The sequence below is a fragment of the Perna viridis genome, chromosome 13 (assembly GCF_037379345.1).
Source record: "Perna viridis isolate PV_CMFRI_1.1 ecotype Kerala chromosome 13, ASM3737934v1, whole genome shotgun sequence".
Lineage (NCBI taxonomy): Eukaryota > Metazoa > Mollusca > Bivalvia > Mytilida > Mytilidae > Perna > Perna viridis.
This window is the reverse complement of record NC_142457.1, coordinates 7,801,247-7,826,074: the sequence shown is the minus strand read 5'-3', so window position 1 is coordinate 7,826,074 and position 24,828 is coordinate 7,801,247. Positions and strand designations below refer to the sequence as shown.

Sequence of the window (24,828 nt, the reverse complement as noted above, 5' to 3'; positions counted from 1 at the left end):
CAGTATGAAGACTTGACAAAATCCGCGAAAATTGAAGCACGCTAATACATAGACTTGACAGAACCCGCGTATATTATCAACCGTGAATATTAATATGCTTACTGTTGTCTATTTGTATATATTAACGGAAGTATGAATGGCTTGCAATCCTTAAATATAATTTGGTCTTACAACATTTGAATTGGTATAACTTTCCATTCTGTGACTTTAATATCGAAATTAAAACAAGGTATTTAGACATAAACGGAAACAAATATTCAATTCAAAAACATGGAAATATGGCATGTAGAAAGTGACCTTTGGAATACACATGAAGAAGATAGTATGGGGCATAGGGCATGTTGCAGATGGTGTAGAGTTAAATAGCATGGGGAAAGTGGCTAGGGAAATATGGCAGGTGACCTTTAGAATACGGCATGAAGAAGGTAGTACATTACATAATTCTGAGAGAGATATAACTAGAAATACTTTAAGCAATCTCAATAAGAAAATGCCACTTCTTTACATGTACTTGAAAAAACTGTAAGCAATGCACACTTGGTAATATCCCCCTGCCACTTTCCTACCCAGAAACCATATACATGTAGGATACCTCTTAAATGATTAAACCGTTTAGATGCAAAAACAAAATAGGATATGTACAATGGTATCAAGTAATGAATAATCAACAAATTATATTCAGTGGTATCAGAGAAGTTGCAGATTAGAAAAGCCCCCCCCCCCCTCCTCTTTACCACTCATCCACACAAATTTCGCAAATTTCTGACAATTTAGTGTAATTTTTATGAACCCAGTCAATGAAATATGGCAAATTCAGGGGCTTTCACAGCCTTGTCTTAGGATCTATAAAATCACAGATATGTGTTTTATTGGTCTGAATCATTTGTATTTGCTAGTAAATAATATAAATAATGTGAAAAAAACCTAATATATTCGTTCCATTGATATTCATGCATCTAATGTAAGTCACTACATGTATATACCTTGTGATGTCTCAAAAACACCTAATTTTAGAGTTCCGCATACACTATAAGGTTTCAAAAATGAAATTTTTTGTAGAAATTGTAAAAATACAGCTGACTGTCTGCTTATGTACCCGAAAAGCTTAGAACCTTACATTATTTTACATTTGTTTCAGATCTTTCATCATTCAAAACCCAAATAAAGGCTAACTTTTAATATCGGACACAATCGCACTTGAACAAGCTCTGTACAGGTCTTGTTTAAATTGATCTGAAGTGACAGTTTTAGCTTTGAAACCACTTCTTATTGTTTTCAATGTACATTTGATATGTGTAGACCATGTTTGAAGTTGATCAATTTAAGTTATTGTCAGCATCATAAAATGAGTTTTCATATGTGTACCCCTATACATGGTCTAAAAGTGCATTGACCATGGCCACATGTATAAAAACCCCATTTTTGGCCTTAAAGCAGCTGGAACTTAAGTAAACTGAACTTCATTGCATCAAATACACATAATATGATGCAACCAATGTAAAAAATCACAAAAATATTGCATTTTAAAAAAATATGTACATTTTAGAGGGGCCTTATTTCCTTAGATTATTGGACATGCGAGTCATGCAATGTACCACTGATACTAAATTTGCTATCTATAACTTATATATTTTCCAACTAATCATGATGAAACTTTGTACTTGAAGTCAAAAACGGTTCATCTTGACATGAGTGCAGTTTTTATTCAAATTGAGCACATTTATTGATCTAATAGGTACGAGAACACAATTAATTCCCCTTGATTTTTCATTGTATACGAATATAGTTCCAACTTTGGTAGTAGGTACCTTCCACATTTTTTCATATTTTTAATGGAAACTTATTTGCTAAAGTTTCCTCTAATTGGTAGAAAATTGGTTAAAATTACATGGGACTTTTTTTCATTAATCAATTCTGACTAAAAGTTGTGATTTGGTTCAGTGGAAGAAGGTTAAAATTTAGGACTTTTAACTCAGTTCATTTGTCATGTTTACCCCATCTCCAAATTATACGTACTAATTTCAGAAAATGATGGTAAAATTTTCTACAATTTATGTATAAAATCCTGTTTGTACATATCTTTAGGCCAGAGAAGTTTTATTCAGTTTGCGCCGGTAGAATTTTTTTAATCTGCTCAAATGTGTATATTGAAATGCACTTGAAAATTAATTGCAGTCTCGTGCCTGCACCCTAATCCTGAGGAGAGAACCTAATACAGCAGGGGACTGAAACGTTCCGGATACCATTCTTCCTTTAAATTACACCTGTTTACCATAACATATATTACATCTGTCTATGTATAAATGCTTAACTACATTTAAACAATATATCCACCAACTTTCAACTTTTAATTTTAAGTTTTACAAAATTAGACCGGGATAACTTGGTGTGCGAAACAGTGCGCCTTAATGTAACCGTATAGTGCACCCTTTACTCTAAACCATAAAACATATTTACAAGCAGTGTCAAAGCATTCAATACAATCTTCATATTCTGTTATATCCCAACAATATACCACCAGATTTAACTTTCGTCACTTTTTGTCTATTTTTCATGTTAACAATATATCCTAATGGGAGGTGTCAATCAAATGTAAATATATCAAAATATAGCCAATCAAAACCCTCATCATGTGGTCAAAAGTAAACACAATTATGGCCATGTGCACGTGGCTACAATTTTTTTTTAGTTTCATCATTTCAAATGCGACGTCATAGAAGATATTCTTGTATCTTCTTTGATATGTGCTATTCTAACCACTTTTAAGCAAAAAAATTTTACTTCTTTAGCTTATAACAAATAAAATGGACAACCGAACAAACTTTTTCTGTGCAAATAAGTATTGCAATATAGAAAAGAAAGTGAAAACAAGCCTATTAGCACCCAGTATTAAGTTCTGGGAAAACTCCTTGATTTTCTATACTTTCATCCTCATATGGTCTTTTGGGTTTTGAAAACCAATGATTAGATAAAAAAACACCAAATAAATACTTTTTTCAGTGCCCAGATTGTGAGAAAATATCTGCGTCTTTGTGTGTTTTCTCCTTTTTACCATATATATAGCATTTTTCATTATATGAATGCATGTAGTAGAACACAAGGCAGAATTATCTCCAATCTGGGGAAGCAAACCAAGTATTAAATTTGCTCTAAAATCAATATCTTATGTTCAATTTTAAGAAATCTTGTATTGTTTGATGCCATACAAATAAAGCTTTCAAACGATCACAAGATATACACCATTTAAAAGTCCCCTTTTCCTTAATGATTATGGCAAGTTTTTGGAAAACCCTACATTTGAAAAAATAGGATTTTCACCATATTAACCAAAGATTTCTTATTCTTGTGTAGGTTAAGGTTCACTGAGTAAGACAATGTAGTTTGTGTCAAGAAATTTAATTGTATAGTGCAAATAAGTCCTTAACAAACAAATTTTCTTCCAACTTTATTCAGAATTCCAAGCTTTAATTTTGGAATTCCGAATGTATTATTCGAAAATCTGTACTTAATTTCGGAAATAGTTTGGAAAGTGAGGACTTAAGCATTTTTTCACTCAGAAAGTGTTTGGAAAATATGGACTTGTTATTCTTTACACTCGGAAAATGTTCGGAAAGTAGGGACTTGGATTTTTTTTCAATCGGAAAATATTCGGAAAGTAGGAACTTAGAAATGTTTTCACAAGGAAAACAATCGGAAAGTTGGACTTAAGAATCTTTTTTTCCAATTAAAGTATAATAGAAAAGCTGGATTTAGAATGTTTCCTCTAAAATGGTTTAAACAAGACTCCATATATCAAATTGTACAGTATAATTTGTAAAGTTTATTGCAATAGAAACATAGCATGTATAATGGTTTGAAAAAAATTCTACATTTATGCTCAAGGGTCTCAACTAATACAATTTCAAAGGTTCTCAATCATAGCACTATACTACAGTACATGTATCTGCATTTGTGTTTTAGATCACAGTATTAAGCTTAAAACACATTGAGTAGCATCCACATTATACAAGGACATTAATCTGGTTTCAATTCTTCTGACAAAACTGTAAACGACTCATCTGAAATCAAAAATTAGACTAGATATACAATGTACCCTTGTTTAAGTCCTGATTGCCCAGTGATACATGAATGATAATATACATGTACATAGGTAGTATTATAAAAATCATTTTAAGTTTAATATATTGACTGATTACATAAAGAAAGTTATTTTTCATCTTTTTTTTCTACATGTGTATGACAGTGACATCACAAACTTATTAAATGCTAACTTATTGTATTTTGAAGTTATAAGGATGTAATACTCTTTTAGTTTACACAACCTCAAAACCAGTTGTGTGCATCACATAATTGAGGATATTACTGCACAGACAGGCATTCCTGAATTACTACCATTTTATTTAAATTTGAACACTTTACCTTAAGGGTAATTAAAGAAATATTCAGTATTGTATACCCATCACAATCCAGAATTTACATGGAAAAATGCCAACATCTTTCTTTAGAATGCATGAAATATATACCACACATATGTATGTTACCACTTCCATAATTAGTTAACCTGTTTTGATAATGACCAGTATTATTTAAGTAATCTAATTAATTTAGCACACTGGACAATAACAGTCTGCAACTCACCATTGACTATCTTTGTTAGTACAATTATACTCTTAAAACCTCAATGTTTACAAGTAAAAGAATCACCATTTCTGTATACTGCAACCCATACCCTTAAAAAGAATGAATGTATGAAATTAAATTGTTGGTTTTCAGTATGTAATGAAGTACTGAGAAACTACCATTCAGTATTTGATTGTCATGGAGAATTTGTCGAGAAATTTACGTTACTTAAATTACAAATCACCAATTTAATATTTCAGAAGCCAAAATGCATTTGTCCATAATAATCAATTATTAGCGAGCGCCGCGAGCTCTACGGTTATTACATGTACTTTCTAAATTTCCCTTAAGGTTCCCCAATACACTAACGAAAAAAAGTCGTCCCGGAAGTAATAAAAAGTGACTGTCCTTACGGCGAAAATACGTCATTTACTTCAATCAAACAAATTAGAAAATATGGGTTAAGATTACGTTTCAGTAGAAATATATTATCAAAATCGCAGCATAGCTTTTCCAAGATAGGAAAGGCAATAATTTTCTGTTTGGAATTTGCAGCTGTCATCTGAACTTTGTTTATGTCAAATGTAAAATATTCCCACTATCCGTGGAGAACTGTAATATTTCCGGCATCTGTACAGATTGAAACTAAAATTGATGTTGCTAGAGATGCTCTTAAGGGATAAAAAATGTAAAGTATTGCAAAGTGCTGTACAGTTATTGACCATTTTGAGAGTGAGAGGAAAGGGGGGTATGGGGTTTGATTTTTTTTTTGGGGGGGGATGTTCAAGTTATTCATTTATTGAAAAAACAATTCCCTATATATTCACAAGGCAGTTTTTTTTTAACTAGAAATATTGATTTTGCTCGCTGCTTAAATGTTAATAAAAATACTGAACTTGCGCAGCAAAAAATTTCATCCGGGTCGACCCCCCCCCCCACCCCATCATTGTAATGTCCTTTAATATTTTTTTTTTACGAATCTCGCACAGACGGTACATATATGGTAAAGCTCATGGTGCTCGCTGGTTTAGGCAATGCCTACCGAATATTAGAATTTGAATTTGATTTTGTGAAAAACTTCATGAACTTGACGAAGTTCGGGCGTGCTATAAATTAACCTGTGACTGTGTACACAGTACAGTAACCGTGTGTGGTGTTAATTTGTTGACACCTCCGTCAAAACTCCGTTTCATGCATTATGGTAATATTGTATATTTCTCTTCTTGGTATATAACTTCGCTTCTTCTTCGACGGATACCTACCAAGATATCATTGTTTTCTCGTTGCACTTCGATTTCAAGCATTCCGCTGTTGATCGTATTTACATACGGGCATTTTCGAGATACGACGAAAATCGTAAATTTAAAATGAAACTGAATTTAAATAGTTTGAAAAGAGTATTTCTTTGAATGATTTTATTAAGAAATTATTTCTCAAGTGAAGTATAAAATAAAAAAAAATATATATATATTACTTATTACTGCCCTGCAAACAACCTAATAAATAAACACAGGTATCACCACCAAATACTTCTTAATATATAGAGTCGGGCTGCATATTTGATAGTGGGAGCAAGCCCCTGTGATATAATTTCACCAATCATGGCCAAAATAGCAAAATACAGTGGAACTCCCCTAAACCGGCCCCTCTGAAAACCGGAATCCTCCGAAAACCGATCATTTAGTCTTGGTCCGGAATTTTCCCCTATATAATTAAGTAAAAATTTCCTCCCTAAACCGGCCCCTCTGAATTCCGAACATCGGCTGCAAAATTCGGTCCCAAAACCCATTTCTTTGTAAAAATTAACCTCCGAAAACCGGTGAAAAGTTTGCCGACAAGTAAAATCAATGAGCCGTGTAACATGTTGTAAACATGTCAATCACGGTAAGATCAATAAATCAGTACTTCAAAAGGCTAACACCGATCTTGATTGGCATTAACAAGGAGTGACACTCTTTTATTCATTAATCATCACAGATAATGAGGGCAATAACCATGATCCTATATGTAATTAACTTTTTAACAAATGTTAAATTTAAAAATTGTTTTGATAACCACATTTTCAAACGATTCTGTAAAAACAGAAAATGAAAACTTCAAAATATGTTGTGCCGACCGCTTGTATTCTATTAAAAACAGAAAATGAAAACTTCAAAATAGGTTGTGCCGACCGCTTGTGTTCTATTGTAAAATGAGTAAATGAAATTAAAGTTATGGCTTGAAAATGGTTTTCCTTAAATAGCCGGTGTTACAATTTTCAAATCATTCTGAAATTTGCATTGCTTCTGGTTTAATCTAAAATTACTGCTAAAATGTCAAAACCGCCGGCTAAACGTCGTCGTATTGAATTAACGCTAGAAGACAAAATTAATTTAATCAAAGAATCTGAAAGTTTTCCAAAACCATCTCAGAAATCGTTAAGTGAAAAATTCGGTGTAGGAAAAACGACCGTTTCCGATATTTTAAAGAGAAAATCAGAATATCTTGCAAATTATGATAACAATGACAATTTGAAGAAATTTAGATTTGGTAACAAAAGTAAACATTACAATTTGAACGATCTGATGTGGGACTGGTTCCGTCAAGCTCGAGACAAGGCTATTCCGATTTCATGTCATCTGGTTTTTCCGTCACAACCGACGTTAAAGCGTTATATGCTTTGGTGAAATCGAATATGATGTAACCATATCACTGATTTCAAGAGGCGTTCCTTAGCCCAGCTCTACCTCCTTAAGCCACAAATCATTGAAATAAATCATATCCTTAGAAACGTGTTACACTCAACTATCTTCATTTCTCAGTTGATAAGGTTCATAGCTTAAGTGCTACAAGTTGTTTCATAGACACCTATGTGTCATTTGAAAGCGCTTAGTTTCTGGGCACCTAGTCCAGAGACACGTACATTAACATAAACGATAAAGTATTATAATACTATCACAGGGGCTCGGTCCTACTAGCAAATATGCAGTCCGAATAGTATATAACAAGAAAACGGGAATCCCAGATTTTGGGGTAACTCGCTTATACTCAACCACCCCCCACCCCGAATAAAATCAAATATATTTATTACTTATTACGGCCCTGCAAACAACCTAATAAATAAACACAGGTATCACCACCAAATACTTCTTAATATATAGAGTCGGGCTGCATATTTGATAGTGGGAGCAAGCCCCTGTGATATAATTTCACCAATAATGGCCAAAATAACAAAATAGAATTATTAATATTGCAAAAAGCAATAATACTAGACCAAAAATGGCCCAATTCCCAAGAAGTGCATTATCGAAATTCATATGCCATCGTCTATGCAAAGTTTCATTTTTATTTGCCATCTCGTAGCTTCCGTTGTCATGAGGCGGTAACCGTAATAAAAATATATTTATGATACAGTGCATGATACGTCAGGATGGTTTTGGGGGTTATGGTACCTTTTTGTAACAAAAATGGTCAAACGATGAGCGGCAAATAAAAGCATAGCATCCCTTTCTTTATAATGTTTCTTGACTGGAACCACTGCCTCAAGGCCTGCATAAGACAGTTTTCCCAATTAGTACTCGGCATTCCTTTTATTATTTCTTTTCTATGATTGAAGACTATTTACAATCTCGCTGGGTTTTCATTTCTAGTTAAACATCAAATGGTTTATTATGCGTTTAAAAATGAATAGGTAACTTGAATATATTCGTATGTAGTTCCCTTTTTACCTTTAAATGTGGCTATTGTTAACTTATTCATTATTCTTATGTACGTTTAACTGAGCCACTTCACAACGTGTATTATTTTCAAATAGTTTTTCCTTCCAACCCAAAACACAATTAATTGTTTTAACGAAGCGTCAGCGACCTATATACATGTATGTAGAATGTAAGACCAGAACTATGAATGGCTAAAATATTCTGACGGAAGTAGACGATTGCACAAGTGCTCCGTCCATCGTTGGCATAGCCTAAAATCCTATTAATTATAATGATTATTGGGACATGTTTCAGTTTCTATATTAAATTAATGGATCTGGTTTGATTGGTTCTGTTATATTTCATTTTTTCGATTTCGTTCTTCGTTTCGTTTGATGTTATATTGAGTTTGTTTCGGACTTTACAGGTACTTCTGATACTCTGTAATATGATTGAACCAGGAAGCTTTAACACAAACTGCAACAAGTAGCTATCTTACCGTGACTCAATGTCACATTGTTTAGCAAACTATAACAAAATGTTTCTTATAGAAATTTATAGTTAATTAGTGACAATAGGTGTCAATTGGGGACAAGAAAGGTCAAGAATTCGAGAAATTAAAGCGACATTTTTTTTTCATTTAAAGGCAAAATAAAGTAACATAGGACAAAAATGAGATAATTATTGAAAAAAATGAGATAAATATTTTTAGGAAAATTTAGAAAAAAAACGGAAGTCAACTGATACAAATTTAAAATAAAAAAAAAATCTTTTCTCAATTTGACCAATGAACAGTTTGAATAAATTAGATACTACAATTCATAAAGAAACTATATCTATATATATTAGATTTGATTTGATTTGATATTTCCGGTCCTACTTAAATACGACTGCATACGCATGTCAGGTTAAAATACGCCTGTGGGAGAAAAGCATACGTGTGTAGCGTTAATATTGTGTTTTCTGTGGAAATAATATTATATTGCCTTGGTAAGATGTATTTTGTTCAAATAAATTATCTTTCAGCAAATTATTTGTTGATGGGATGTAGAACTAGCCGATGTAAATAACAATCTGACAGGCGTTCGACATTCGTGATTGCTGATGTGTAATTGTGTATTAAAATAAAACATGTGGACATGTGGTTTACAAAGTTGACAAAAACAAGCCGCCATGATACATGTATAATGCACACACTTCGATCATTTGAACTAGGGAAAAAAGTCGAGAAATATATGATGATAAAAGTCGACATGTTTGTTTATAAAACAACATTCTGACCTTTGAAATGTCGACAAGAAAAGTTTTAACCAAGTATTCTGACGTATTTTGAAAAAAAACAACTAGGAATCGGGTGTACCCTATGAGCTTCCATAACTAATCGTGTGTAATATGTGGTTATACCAGGAAGTAAAAAGATAACATTTCGTACTAAACCAACAGGGCGTTTTCCTCTCTGACGTTCAAATAAGTTAACTTCGTGCTAATTGGGAATACTGACCAGTAAAGAGTAAGATTTACTTTTCCATTCAACTTTTACTTCAGTTCATTGTACCATCTTCTTCTATTGTCCATGCTTTATTATTTCATAATGGTTGATAAATATGTCAAGGGTCAAACTTTAAGACTAAGACTAGTCTGTTCTTTTGTTTGTTTGTTTGTTTGTTTGTTTTTTTGTTTGTTTGTTTTTTTTTTTTTTTTGAAATATCAAAACAGAATGAGGTCTGCCTCAATACAATGTACACAAATCCATATATAACAAGTATTAATACATATATATTCAAGTACCAATCCACGTAGAATTCAGACACTGCCAATGGTAGAGGTGATTCATGCTGTAGAATCAAAGTACTCATGTACTGAATCAATTTATATCAATCGTTTTAGCGCCTCAAATATTCGTCGTATTCCAAAAATATGGAATAAAAGGAAAGTACGGGAATCGAATTTAAACGTATCTTAACATAAGCTTATTATAAGCTTATTATTATAAATGGTTAATATTAAACTCATCGTTTTATTTTTCTTAAATTCATCATTCTGATTATGAAGGACATTTAAAAACACACACACCAAAATACATTATAACGCATCATAGTAGCGTGCCAGTTTGCGTAATGTTCGGGTTCGATATATGTTTACATTGAACACTCCGATATAGCCCATAATTGAACTACAAACTACTAGTTGACCATTCCCAGTTTTTAAATTTTCAGGTCGAAATTCAGTTTATCGACCACCAGGTCAAAACTGTCTGTTAAATAATTCCAATTTAAGGAGGTAGACATAGGGTAAAGGACATAACTCTTACAAATCATTATAACGTTTGTATTCAGCATTTGACATCAATCTCATGTAAGCATCAAGTAACTTGGACTGATTTCATTATGTTTCAAATTAAAGCGTTATATGCTTCGGTGAAATCGAATATGATGTAACCATATCACTGATTTCAAGAGGCGTTCCTTAGCCCAGCTCTACCTCCTTAAGCCACAAATCATTGAAATAAATCATATCCTTAGAAACGTGTTACACTCAACTGTCTTCATTTCTCAGTTGATAAGGTTCATAGCTTAAGTGCTACAAGTTGTTTCATAGACACCTATGTGTCATTTGAAAGCGCTTAGTTTCTGGGCACCTAGTCCAGAGACACGTACATTAACATAAACGATAAAGTATTATAATACTATCACAGGGGCTCGGTCCTACTCCCAAATATGCAGTCCGAATAGTATATAACAAGAAAACGGGAATCCCAGATTTTGGGGTAACTCGCTTATACTCAACCACCCCCCACCCCGAATAAAATCAAATATATTTATTACTTATTACGGCCCTGCAAACAACCTAATAAATAAACACAGGTATCACCACCAAATACTTCTTAATATATAGAGTCGGGCTGCATATTTGATAGTGGGAGCAAGCCCCTGTGATATAATTTCACCAATAATGGCCAAAATAACAAAATAGAATTATTAATATTGCAAAAAGCAATAATACTAGACCAAAAATGGCCCAATTCCCAAGAAGTGCATTATCGAAATTCATATGCCATCGTCTATGCAAAGTTTCATTTTTATTTGCCATCTCGTAGCTTCCGTTGTCATGAGGCGGTAACCGTAATAAAAATATATTTATAATACAGTGCATGATACGTCAGGATGGTTTTGGGGGTTATGGTACCTTTTTGTAACAAAAATGGTCAAACGATGAGCGGCAAATAAAAGCATAGCATCCCTTTCTTTATAATGTTTCTTGACTGGAACCACTGCCTCAAGGCCTGCATAAGACAGTTTTCCCAATTAGTACTCGGCATTCCTTTTATTATTTCTTTTCTATGATTGAAGACTATTTACAATCTCGCTGGGTTTTCATTTCTAGTTAAACATCAAATGGTTTATTATGCGTTTAAAAATGAATAGGTAACTTGAATATATTCGTATGTAGTTCCCTTTTTACCTTTAAATGTGGCTATTGTTAACTTATTCATTATTCTTATGTACGTTTAACTGAGCCACTTCACAACGTGTATTATTTTCAAATAGTTTTTCCTTCCAACCCAAAACACAATTAATTGTTTTAACGAAGCGTCAGCGACCTATATACATGTATGTAGAATGTAAGACCAGAACTATGAATGGCTAAAATATTCTGACGGAAGTAGACGATTGCACAAGTGCTCCGTCCATCGTTGGCATAGCCTAAAATCCTATTAATTATAATGATTATTGGGACATGTTTCAGTTTCTATATTAAATTAATGGATCTGGTTTGATTGGTTCTGTTATATTTCATTTTTTCGATTTCGTTCTTCGTTTCGTTTGATGTTATATTGAGTTTGTTTCGGACTTTACAGGTACTTCTGATACTCTGTAATATGATTGAACCAGGAAGCTTTAACACAAACTGCAACAAGTAGCTATCTTACCGTGACTCAATGTCACATTGTTTAGCAAACTATAACAAAATGTTTCTTATAGAAATTTATAGTTAATTAGTGACAATAGGTGTCAATTGGGGACAAGAAAGGTCAAGAATTCGAGAAATTAAAGCGACATTTTTTTTTCATTTAAAGGCAAAATAAAGTAACATAGGACAAAAATGAGATAATTATTGAAAAAAATGAGATAAATATTTTTAGGAAAATTTAGAAAAAAAACGGAAGTCAACTGATACAAATTTAAAATAAAAAAAAAATCTTTTCTCAATTTGACCAATGAACAGTTTGAATAAATTAGATACTACAATTCATAAAGAAACTATATCTATATATATTAGATTTGATTTGATTTGATATTTCCGGTCCTACTTAAATACGACTGCATACGCATGTCAGGTTAAAATACGCCTGTGGGAGAAAAGCATACGTGTGTAGCGTTAATATTGTGTTTTCTGTGGAAATAATATTATATTGCCTTGGTAAGATGTATTTTGTTCAAATAAATTATCTTTCAGCAAATTATTTGTTGATGGGATGTAGAACTAGCCGATGTAAATAACAATCTGACAGGCGTTCGACATTCGTGATTGCTGATGTGTAATTGTGTATTAAAATAAAACATGTGGACATGTGGTTTACAAAGTTGACAAAAACAAGCCGCCATGATACATGTATAATGCACACACTTCGATCATTTGAACTAGGGAAAAAAGTCGAGAAATATATGATGATAAAAGTCGACATGTTTGTTTATAAAACAACATTCTGACCTTTGAAATGTCGACAAGAAAAGTTTTAACCAAGTATTCTGACGTATTTTGAAAAAAAACAACTAGGAATCGGGTGTACCCTATGAGCTTCCATAACTAATCGTGTGTAATATGTGGTTATACCAGGAAGTAAAAAGATAACATTTCGTACTAAACCAACAGGGCGTTTTCCTCTCTGACGTTCAAATAAGTTAACTTCGTGCTAATTGGGAATACTGACCAGTAAAGAGTAAGATTTACTTTTCCATTCAACTTTTACTTCAGTTCATTGTACCATCTTCTTCTATTGTCCATGCTTTATTATTTCATAATGGTTGATAAATATGTCAAGGGTCAAACTTTAAGACTAAGACTAGTCTGTTCTTTTGTTTGTTTGTTTGTTTGTTTGTTTTTTTGTTTGTTTTTTTTTTTTTTTTTTTGAAATATCAAAACAGAATGAGGTCTGCCTCAATACAATGTACACAAATCCATATATAACAAGTATTAATACATATATATTCAAGTACCAATCCACGTAGAATTCAGACACTGCCAATGGTAGAGGTGATTCATGCTGTAGAATCAAAGTACTCATGTACTGAATCAATTTATATCAATCGTTTTAGCGCCTCAAATATTCGTCGTATTCCAAAAATATGGAATAAAAGGAAAGTACGGGAATCGAATTTAAACGTATCTTAACATAAGCTTATTATAAGCTTATTATTATAAATGGTTAATATTAAACTCATCGTTTTATTTTTCTTAAATTCATCATTCTGATTATGAAGGACATTTAAAAACACACACACCAAAATACATTATAACGCATCATAGTAGCGTGCCAGTTTGCGTAATGTTCGGGTTCGATATATGTTTACATTGAACACTCCGATATAGCCCATAATTGAACTACAAACTACTAGTTGACCATTCCCAGTTTTTAAATTTTCAGGTCGAAATTCAGTTTATCGACCACCAGGTCAAAACTGTCTGTTAAATAATTCCAATTTAAGGAGGTAGACATAGGGTAAAGGACATAACTCTTACAAATCATTATAACGTTTGTATTCAGCATTTGACATCAATCTCATGTAAGCATCAAGTAACTTGGACTGATTTCATTATGTTTCAAATTAAAGCGTTATATGCTTCGGTGAAATCGAATATGATGTAACCATATCACTGATTTCAAGAGGCGTTCCTTAGCCCAGCTCTACCTCCTTAAGCCACAAATCATTGAAATAAATCATATCCTTAGAAACGTGTTACACTCAACTGTCTTCATTTCTCAGTTGATAAGGTTCATAGCTTAAGTGCTACAAGTTGTTTCATAGACACCTATGTGTCATTTGAAAGCGCTTAGTTTCTGGGCACCTAGTCCAGAGACACGTACATTAACATAAACGATAAAGTATTATAATACTATCACAGGGGCTCGGTCCTACTCCCAAATATGCAGTCCGAATAGTATATAACAAGAAAACGGGAATCCCAGATTTTGGGGTAACTCGCTTATACTCAACCACCCCCCACCCCGAATAAAATCAAATATATTTATTACTTATTACGGCCCTGCAAACAACCTAATAAATAAACACAGGTATCACCACCAAATACTTCTTAATATATAGAGTCGGGCTGCATATTTGATAGTGGGAGCAAGCCCCTGTGATATAATTTCACCAATAATGGCCAAAATAACAAAATAGAATTATTAATATTGCAAAAAGCAATAATACTAGACCAAAAATGGCCCAATTCCCAAGAAGTGCATTATCGAAATTCATATGCCATCGTCTATGCAAAGTTTCATTTTTATTTGCCATCTCGTAGCTTCCGTTGTCATGAGGCGGTAACCGTAATAAAAATATATTTATGATACAGTGCATGATACGTCAGGATGGTTTTGGGGGTTATGGTACCTTTTTGTAACAAAAATGGTCAAACGATGAGCGGCAAATAAAAGCATAGCATCCCTTTCTTTATAATGTTTCTTGACTGGAACCACTGCCTCAAGGCCTGCATAAGACAGTTTTCCCAATTAGTACTCGGCATTCCTTTTATTATTTCTTTTCTATGATTGAAGACTATTTACAATCTCGCTGGGTTTTCATTTCTAGTTAAACATCAAATGGTTTATTATGCGTTTAAAAATGAATAGGTAACTTGAATATATTCGTATGTAGTTCCCTTTTTACCTTTAAATGTGGCTATTGTTAACTTATTCATTATTCTTATGTACGTTTAACTGAGCCACTTCACAACGTGTATTATTTTCAAATAGTTTTTCCTTCCAACCCAAAACACAATTAATTGTTTTAACGAAGCGTCAGCGACCTATATACATGTATGTAGAATGTAAGACCAGAACTATGAATGGCTAAAATATTCTGACGGAAGTAGACGATTGCACAAGTGCTCCGTCCATCGTTGGCATAGCCTAAAATCCTATTAATTATAATGATTATTGGGACATGTTTCAGTTTCTATATTAAATTAATGGATCTGGTTTGATTGGTTCTGTTATATTTCATTTTTTCGATTTCGTTCTTCGTTTCGTTTGATGTTATATTGAGTTTGTTTCGGACTTTACAGGTACTTCTGATACTCTGTAATATGATTGAACCAGGAAGCTTTAACACAAACTGCAACAAGTAGCTATCTTACCGTGACTCAATGTCACATTGTTTAGCAAACTATAACAAAATGTTTCTTATAGAAATTTATAGTTAATTAGTGACAATAGGTGTCAATTGGGGACAAGAAAGGTCAAGAATTCGAGAAATTAAAGCGACATTTTTTTTTTCATTTAAAGGCAAAATAAAGTAACATAGGACAAAAATGAGATAATTATTGAAAAAAATGAGATAAATATTTTTAGGAAAATTTAGAAAAAAAACGGAAGTCAACTGATACAAATTTAAAATAAAAAAAAAATCTTTTCTCAATTTGACCAATGAACAGTTTGAATAAATTAGATACTACAATTCATAAAGAAACTATATCTATATATATTAGATTTGATTTGATTTGATATTTCCGGTCCTACTTAAATACGACTGCATACGCATGTCAGGTTAAAATACGCCTGTGGGAGAAAAGCATACGTGTGTAGCGTTAATATTGTGTTTTCTGTGGAAATAATATTATATTGCCTTGGTAAGATGTATTTTGTTCAAATAAATTATCTTTCAGCAAATTATTTGTTGATGGGATGTAGAACTAGCCGATGTAAATAACAATCTGACAGGCGTTCGACATTCGTGATTGCTGATGTGTAATTGTGTATTAAAATAAAACATGTGGACATGTGGTTTACAAAGTTGACAAAAACAAGCCGCCATGATACATGTATAATGCACACACTTCGATCATTTGAACTAGGGAAAAAAGTCGAGAAATATATGATGATAAAAGTCGACATGTTTGTTTATAAAACAACATTCTGACCTTTGAAATGTCGACAAGAAAAGTTTTAACCAAGTATTCTGACGTATTTTGAAAAAAAACAACTAGGAATCGGGTGTACCCTATGAGCTTCCATAACTAATCGTGTGTAATATGTGGTTATACCAGGAAGTAAAAAGATAACATTTCGTACTAAACCAACAGGGCGTTTTCCTCTCTGACGTTCAAATAAGTTAACTTCGTGCTAATTGGGAATACTGACCAGTAAAGAGTAAGATTTACTTTTCCATTCAACTTTTACTTCAGTTCATTGTACCATCTTCTTCTATTGTCCATGCTTTATTATTTCATAATGGTTGATAAATATGTCAAGGGTCAAACTTTAAGACTAAGACTAGTCTGTTCTTTTGTTTGTTTGTTTGTTTGTTTTTTTTTTTTTTTTTTTTTTTTTTTTTTTTTTTTTTAAATATCAAAACAGAATGAGGTCTGCCTCAATACAATGTACACAAATCCATATATAACAAGTATTAATACATATATATTCAAGTACCAATCCACGTAGAATTCAGACACTGCCAATGGTAGAGGTGATTCATGCTGTAGAATCAAAGTACTCATGTACTGAATCAATTTATATCAATCGTTTTAGCGCCTCAAATATTCGTCGTATTCCAAAAATATGGAATAAAAGGAAAGTACGGGAATCGAATTTAAACGTATCTTAACATAAGCTTATTATAAGCTTATTATTATAAATGGTTAATATTAAACTCATCGTTTTATTTTTCTTAAATTCATCATTCTGATTATGAAGGACATTTAAAAACACACACACCAAAATACATTATAACGCATCATAGTAGCGTGCCAGTTTGCGTAATGTTCGGGTTCGATATATGTTTACATTGAACACTCCGATATAGCCCATAATTGAACTAAAAACTACTAGTTGACCATTCCCAGTTTTTAAATTTTCAGGTCGAAATTCAGTTTATCGACCACCAGGTCAAAACTGTCTGTTAAATAATTCCAATTTAAGGAGGTAGACATAGGGTAAAGGACATAACTCTTACAAATCATTATAACGTTTGTATTCAGCATTTGACATCAATCTCATGTAAGCATCAAGTAACTTGGACTGATTTCATTATGTTTCAAATGAAAGCGTTATATGCTTTGGTGAAATCGAATATGATGTAACCATATCACTGATTTCAAGAGGCGTTCCTTAGCCCAGCTCTACCTCCTTAAGCCACAAATCATTGAAATAAATCATATCCTTAGAAACGTGTTACACTCAACTGTCTTCATTTCTCAGTTGATAAGGTTCATAGCTTAAGTGCTACAAGTTGTTTCATTGACACCTATGTGTCATTTGAAAGCGCTTAGTTTCTGGGCACCTAGTCCAGAGACACGTACATTAACATAAACGATAAAGTATTATAATACTATCGCAGGGGCTTGGTCCTACTCCCAAATATGCAGTCCGAATAGTATATAACAAGAAAACGGGAATCCCAGATTTTGGGGTAACTCGCTTATACTCAACCACCCCCCACCCCGAATAAAATCAAATATATTTATTACTTATTACTGCCCTGCAAACAACCTAATAAATAAACACAGGTATCACCACCAAATACTTCTTAATATATAGAGTCGGGCTGCATATTTGATAGTGAGAGCAAGCCCCTGTGATATAATTTCACCAATAATGGCCAAAATAGCAAAATAGAATGATTAATATTGCAAAAAGCAATAATACTAGACCAAAAATGGCCCAATTCTCAAGAAGTGCATTATCGAAATTCATATGCCATCGTCTATGCAAATTTTCATTTTTATTTGCCATCTCGTAGCTTCCGTTGTCATGAGGCGGTAACCGTAATAAAAATATATTTATGATACAGTGCATGATACGTCAGGATGGTTTTGGGGGTTATGGTACCTTTTTGTAACAAAAATGGTCAAACGATGAGCGGCAAATAAAAGCATAGCATCCCTTTCTTTATAATGTTTCTTGACTGGAACCACTGCCTCAAGGCCTGCATAAGACAGTTTTCCCAATTAGTACTCGGCATTCCTTTTATTATTTCTTTTCTATGATTGAAGACTATTTACAATCTCGCTGGGTTTTCATTTCTAGTTAAACATCAAATGGTTTATTATGCGTTTAAAAATGAATAGGTAACTTGAATATATTCGTATGTAGTTCCCTTTTTACCTTTAAATGTGGCTATTGTTAACTTATTCATTATTCTTATGTACGTTTAACTGAGCCACTTCACAACGTATATTATTTTCAAATAGTTTTTCCTTCCAACCCAAAACACAATTAATTGTTTTAACGAAGCGTCAGCGACCTATATACATGTATGTAGAATGTAAGACCAGAACTATGAATGGCTAAAATATTCTGACGGAAGTAGACGATTGCACAAGTGCTCCGTCCATCATTGGCATAGCCTAAAATCCTATTAATTATAATGATTATTGGGACATGTTTCAGTTTCTATATTAAATTAATGGATCTGGTTTGATTGGTTCTGTTATATTTCATTTTTTCGATTTCGTTCTTCGTTTCGTTTGATGTTATATTGAGTTTGTTTCGGACTTTACAGGTACTTCTGATACTCTGTATTATGATTGAAACAGGAAGCTTTAACACAAACTGCAACAAGTAGCTATCTTACCGTGACTCAATGTCACATTGTTTAGCAAACTATAACAAAATGTTTCCTATAGAAATTTATAGTTAATTAGTGACAATAGGTGTCAATTGGGGACAAGAAAGGTCAAGAATTCGAGAAATTAAAGCGACATTTTTTTTTCATTTAAAGGCAAAATAAAGTAACATAGGACAAAAATGAGATAATTATTGAAAAAAATGAGTTAAATATTTTTAGGAAAATTTAGAAAAAAACGGAAGTCAACTGATACAAATTTAAAATAAAAAAAAATCTTTTCTCAATTTGACCAATGAACAGTTTGAATAAATTAGATACTACAATTCATAAAGAAACTATATCTATATATATTAGATTTGATTTGATGTATTTTCAAATTGATAAAAGTATGGAAACATGTTTTATGTGAAATAACGAACAGGAAATTATTTGGAAACAATATTCAATGGTATAATTAAAGGAAAAGGTGATTTTTTTTCTTTAATGGAAGAAAAACATAGCAAAATACATTGTCATAAAAGAAATTAGTTCAAAATATATGATAAAATGGGTTATTATCTAGAGAGATATGAAAACTGCAAAAATAATTACAAGTTGAGCAATATGCCTTATTCTAAAAAATGGGAAAATTGAATCTTTATAACATATTTTGAAGTCAGTTTTCCTGTTACTTTATTGATTTAACTCTTTCTTTTTTATTATTTTTCTTTAATGAAAAAAATCTTCCTGATACTACTATCATTTTGGAAATATTTCAAACAACATTTTTATCTTCAAATATATACCTGAAAAATATTCTTTTCCTGGTTTTTAAAAACAAAATTTTCCTATTTTTTTTTTTTTTTTTTTTTTTTTTTTTTTTTGCTTTAAATCAAACACATAAATAAACAATTGTATGTCTCTTTTTAAATAAAAACAAAAATAATTTCTTTGCGCTATTCCACTTGTTGTTTCTTGTCGCTTTTTGTCACTTCTTGTCGCCAATTAGAGAGACCCGCAGACTTACATTATCATTGAAACAGAAACTCCGCGTCAGTCTGAAAGGTGCAGGACCACCGCTAATTTAAATCCCTGACGGTGCTGCATGTCTGTAAGTCATACAAACATATTGTCCCTCAATAACTGTGTTGATTTTCAAACTTGATATATACGGTTGTGCCAAATTAAGACATGACAGTAATTCCTTTTGTGATTCGGTGCAAGAGATATATTTTTTTTTACCACTACCGATCCCGAAAGGGATGACACATGCAAGTACTTAAATTTGAGATTCCAGAGAGGTTTAACCTTACTCCTACAACGTTAGAAGTTGGAATTCCGTTCCCCCATACCTCAACTCTTAGGATGGCACCAAGTCAGAAAATAGCATTGCTGGAGTAGGTTTAACCTTTGTAATCGCAACTTTGGATTTTTTTAACGGAAAACAAGAGCTTAATATACATGTACGCACAGTCGTTTGAATATAAGTGACAAATAGCAAAAAAAAGAGTCAAATATTGCTATTTGTCGTTACAATTCAAACGACTGATGAACATATATGCTAAGTCAGGTCAAGAGGCATAGTATTTAGACCACTGCGGTCCATGAGGGTTAACTCACTGTATGAATAGTAATGAAGGAAACCAAGGTTCTAGCAGAAATCAATAGAAAGTAATCCAGTGAGAAAGATAATACATAGAAAACAGACATAAAAAAAGAACATGAAGTACATGTCACTAAAATAATACATACAAAGTAGGTTAAGTGTCCTCTGCTTTTCTAGAAACACCGACCAAGTTGCTCATAAAAAGGGTAATTGAAAGTTGAAAGGTTTATATAAACTTATTCTAAAGTCAATTATAAAAATGGTAATAAGCTGAATCCATCACTGTTAAAAGAAAAAAATATCCTCAGTGCCAAATCACAAAATAATAGTTCAAGCTACGTTCCGCAGCACAGCTGTATGTGACTGATTTTAACCTGTATGAAAGGTCTAAACTCATTTAAAAGTCAATAAAAATACATTTTGTAACAAGCCTTATCCATTTTTGGATTCGACCCTGGAGAAATTTTTTTGCTTTGACCACCACCGTCAAAACAAAGAAATAGAACCAATGCCAAATCCTAAAAAGATATTATACTAAGCTATATATAATTGATTTTAAGAGAATTGTCTCCTGGACTAAAATTAAAATTCATAGTTTTCTCTTTATATTGCAGAAAAATGGCATCATTCATCGACAAAAAAATTCAACTCGACTGTGAAGAACACAAGCAAAGATATCAATATTATTGTAGATCTCATGACTCTGTTATTTGTCAAAAATGTCGACTGGAGTCCCACAAAAAGTGTAAAGACACTTTAGACATAGAAAATGTCATCCGTAAAGTAAAATCATCTGCAATTTTCGAGGATTTATGGACCAATATAAAAACAAATCATCAAGCTGTCTTGAATGCAATCATTGATAGAGAAGAAAATGTGAAAAAACTACAAAAAAAGAAGGAAAAACTATCAACTGAGGTGAAAGAAAAAACACAAAATCTTATTGATCAAATTAAGAAACTAGAAAACAAAACACTATCAGAGTTACAGTCAGTTGTAAATGAAAATATAAATGAAATCAAAGCCACCACAAAAATCCTGGAATCAAATAAAAGAAAACTTGGTGAATTATTGGAACAGGAGGAACTCATTAAGAACCATGCATCAAATTTCGAAACATTCATTGCAACAAAACAAATGGAGAGAGAAGTCCAAGAATCAGAAGAAATCTTACACAAATTATCTGAAAAAGGAACCATGGATAATACAGACATAGAAATGAATGAAAACATCACAGCAGACGACACAATTTTTGGAATAAAAACTCTGTGTGACATTAAAGTATCAAAAGAAAAAAATACAACATCCATAGACATAAACAAACCAAACATAGGTCAGGCAGAGGTGAAGACAAGATTCCCCAGACAACTGACACTTAAACAACAGTTTACAGCACGTCAAGGTTTGTGTTTTGGTTGTTGTAGGCTGCCTAATAGACTCCTGGTGTTGACTGACTGGTCCAATGGTGTAGTAAACATACTACACAGTAATGGTCAACACAAATCATCAGTCAGATTTAATGGAGGAGAAGGAGCAGCATACGATGTAACAGTCATCAATGAGAACCATGTTGCTGTTTCTAATCCTGACCATAAAACAATCTCCATCATAGATGTAGACAGGAGTAAAATCATTAAAACACTTCAGATAAAGAGTGATGTCAGAGGAATTACACATAGTGATGGACATTTATTCTTCTGTGTACCTAAGGTAGGAATCCGACAAATTAATATAGATACAAAGAAAATAGACAAACTCCATGATGACCAGACTGTTAGTTATAATTCACATATAGACACAGATGGCAACAGAATATGTTATACCTGTCCTAGGAACAACAACAACACAGTTACTGTCTTAGATTCTGACCTCAGATTTATCTTCACATTCATGGATCACAATACAATGTCATGGCCTTTTGGAATATCAATGGATGAACACCAGAATATTTTTGTGTGTGATTATAACAAACATAATTTATTACTAATTTCAAGGGATGGAAATAAACATGAAGTTGTGGTCAGTGGAGATGATGAGTTGTATCACCCTCAGTGTGTACATTATGATAAAGTGACCCATCATCTCACTGTTGTTGATTCTCAGTATGTGGTCAGGATATTTACTGTATATTGATTTTTGATGGAGAACCATCACTGATATAAACAAATTATTGAGATTAATTCAATTTCAACTTCAAGGTAAGAAAACATGTTTTATTTTTTAAATGTATACTCGAATTCACATCAGCCTGTTTGCAGTTTTTTAATTATCTTTTAAATTACTCATAAGTTCCTTTAAAAAAGTTGGCATTTAATTCATGTCGTTCTGTACTACAACTTTCATATTTCAATTATTTCTCGTTCTTACCTCCGAGATCGAAATATTTCCATATTTATTTTTTATGAGAATTTTGCACTGAGCGTATTGTCTATCCGCCATCTTGTTTCTATGGATGTTTTGAAATGTTCCCTATAATCTCACGAAGACCTGAAATACCATGATTTCCCGCCATATTTCTGGTTCCCTGCCAATTGAATACTATATGTGGTGAGTTTCATATTAGGTACCAGTTGTAACATTTTCATTCGGAACTTTGGTTTTTTTTTCATTAAATGTAAATAGCAGAAATATTACTGGAAATCATGGTATTTCAGCTCTTCAATTGTGAGATAATATGGATGGCGGATAAACAATACCTTCAGTGCAAAATTCTCATAAAAAATTAATATTTTTTTACATGTAAGGTTTGTTTTTCTAAAGTAATTTTAATAATATATGACATTTCCACCTTTTTCTTAATTGTCAGACATAAATAAACATATATTTGTTCATATGATAATTAACTTGATAAAAAGAAAAGATACATGATTTAATTTTTGGACTTCATTTTAAAAAATCTTAACAATATTTGACAGAACTTTCTACTTTTATCTTGGCATAAGATTTACAAAAATATGATAATTATTAACTGATTAAAAAATGTTTCAAATAGTACAGAAATTTCATATTGAGTACAGTGTAAAATAAATTTAATTTATATTTTTTATCAATCAGAGTTGCTCTTCATCAAGATTGTCGAATACATGTACATGTTTCTACATGTAGATATGTCATCATTGAAAATAATGTTTGCCTTTTGTTGTATATATTTGTAGCAGCTCTTAGAATGGGCTAATATAGAGTCATCAAGACATCAAAGGTTAAAATTCGTTTTATTCTACTGTATACGACAACACGGGATCAAATACAGGAAATAGGCCCTATAAAACAAATACAGTAATAAATACAAAGTAGCAAACACTCTGCTATTAATATAACTGCATGTAACAATACGTATCTGTATCATAATTATTCTCAATTAAAAATTAAAAATAGAATGCTCTTCTATGTTTTTTTTTTCAAGTTCAGTACGGTCTCATCAGTATATTATACGATGACCTCAAAACTCTTGAAATATGTTAATGACTCGCAAATTTGCGTGTTACCAAATCAGGCATGAAAATTATAACGATTGCCAAGCAATACGAATCTCAATCAAAATATTAACAAAGTGATAAAAACATAATGCTGATTGCAAAGTTATGCGATAGGCCAAAACCATAGCAAATTAACAAAATATAACTAAAACTAACATAATACACTGCCTACCTCACATCAAGGTGCAAAGGCTATCCTGAATCTTAAAAATCTACATCAATATCATCCCATGATTCATCATGAAAAGTACCTGTATAACAAATGACACTTGTAAATAAATTGTATTTATTCATTTACCCGTGAATACTTGATTTGTACTCCTAAGGAAACAATTACATTGACCACAATTAAATAAAGTGTTTTGTCGTAGCGCTAACTTTAAAAGATAGAATATTAACATCACTCATTTATGAGCACTCGAATCGAATCCTCATTCATACGACAATTTATTCAAATATCCTATTTATATTCGCTAATACTCTAGTTAGGAAAAATATGAATAAAAATGAAATAATGCTCATTTAATGTCAACATATTCTTTATCTAGAAATTTATGCATTTTAAACATTCATACAGCGCACATCTCGCATTCGCCATTCTAACATTGAACCGTCTAATGCAAATAACTCATGCCGGCTAAAATACTATTTTCTGGACTATTAACGAAATATTAATAACA

The 24,828-nt window shown here is 32.2% G+C and overlaps 1 protein-coding gene and 1 long non-coding RNA gene across 4 annotated transcripts; one reads left to right on the top strand and one right to left on the bottom strand.

Moving 5' to 3' along the window:
• Window positions 1-3,807: 3,807 nt before the first annotated feature.
• On the bottom strand, window positions 3,808-6,039 carry LOC148599429 (uncharacterized). The gene is made up of 3 exons (XR_015918103.1): window positions 5,883-6,039; window positions 4,639-4,730; window positions 3,808-4,058 (listed from the first exon to the last, which is right to left on the bottom strand). It is a non-coding gene; the product is annotated as an uncharacterized LOC148599429 (long non-coding RNA).
• Window positions 6,040-16,084: 10,045 nt separating this feature from the next.
• LOC148599428 (uncharacterized) lies at window positions 16,085-24,054 on the top strand. 3 transcript variants are annotated; one of them, XM_088559014.1, is made up of 2 exons: window positions 16,085-16,151; window positions 21,287-24,054. In XM_088559014.1, exon 2 carries the CDS (start codon window positions 21,291-21,293, stop codon window positions 22,803-22,805), a length of 1,515 nt encoding a protein of 504 aa, XP_088415140.1. In that variant the 5' UTR covers window positions 16,085-16,151; window positions 21,287-21,290; the 3' UTR covers window positions 22,806-24,054. The 3 variants fall into 3 exon arrangements, with proteins under 3 accessions (XP_088415140.1, XP_088415138.1, XP_088415139.1); XM_088559012.1 differs by lacking the exon at window positions 16,085-16,151 and adding an exon at window positions 16,521-16,671; XM_088559013.1 differs by lacking the exon at window positions 16,085-16,151 and adding an exon at window positions 20,082-20,177.
• Window positions 24,055-24,828: the final 774 nt, after the last annotated feature.

Excerpts from the sequence above, each read along its gene's own strand:
- LOC148599428 (XM_088559014.1), top strand. The coding sequence starts at position 21,291 with ATGGCATCATTCATCGACAAAAAAATTCAACTCGACTGTGAAGAACAC.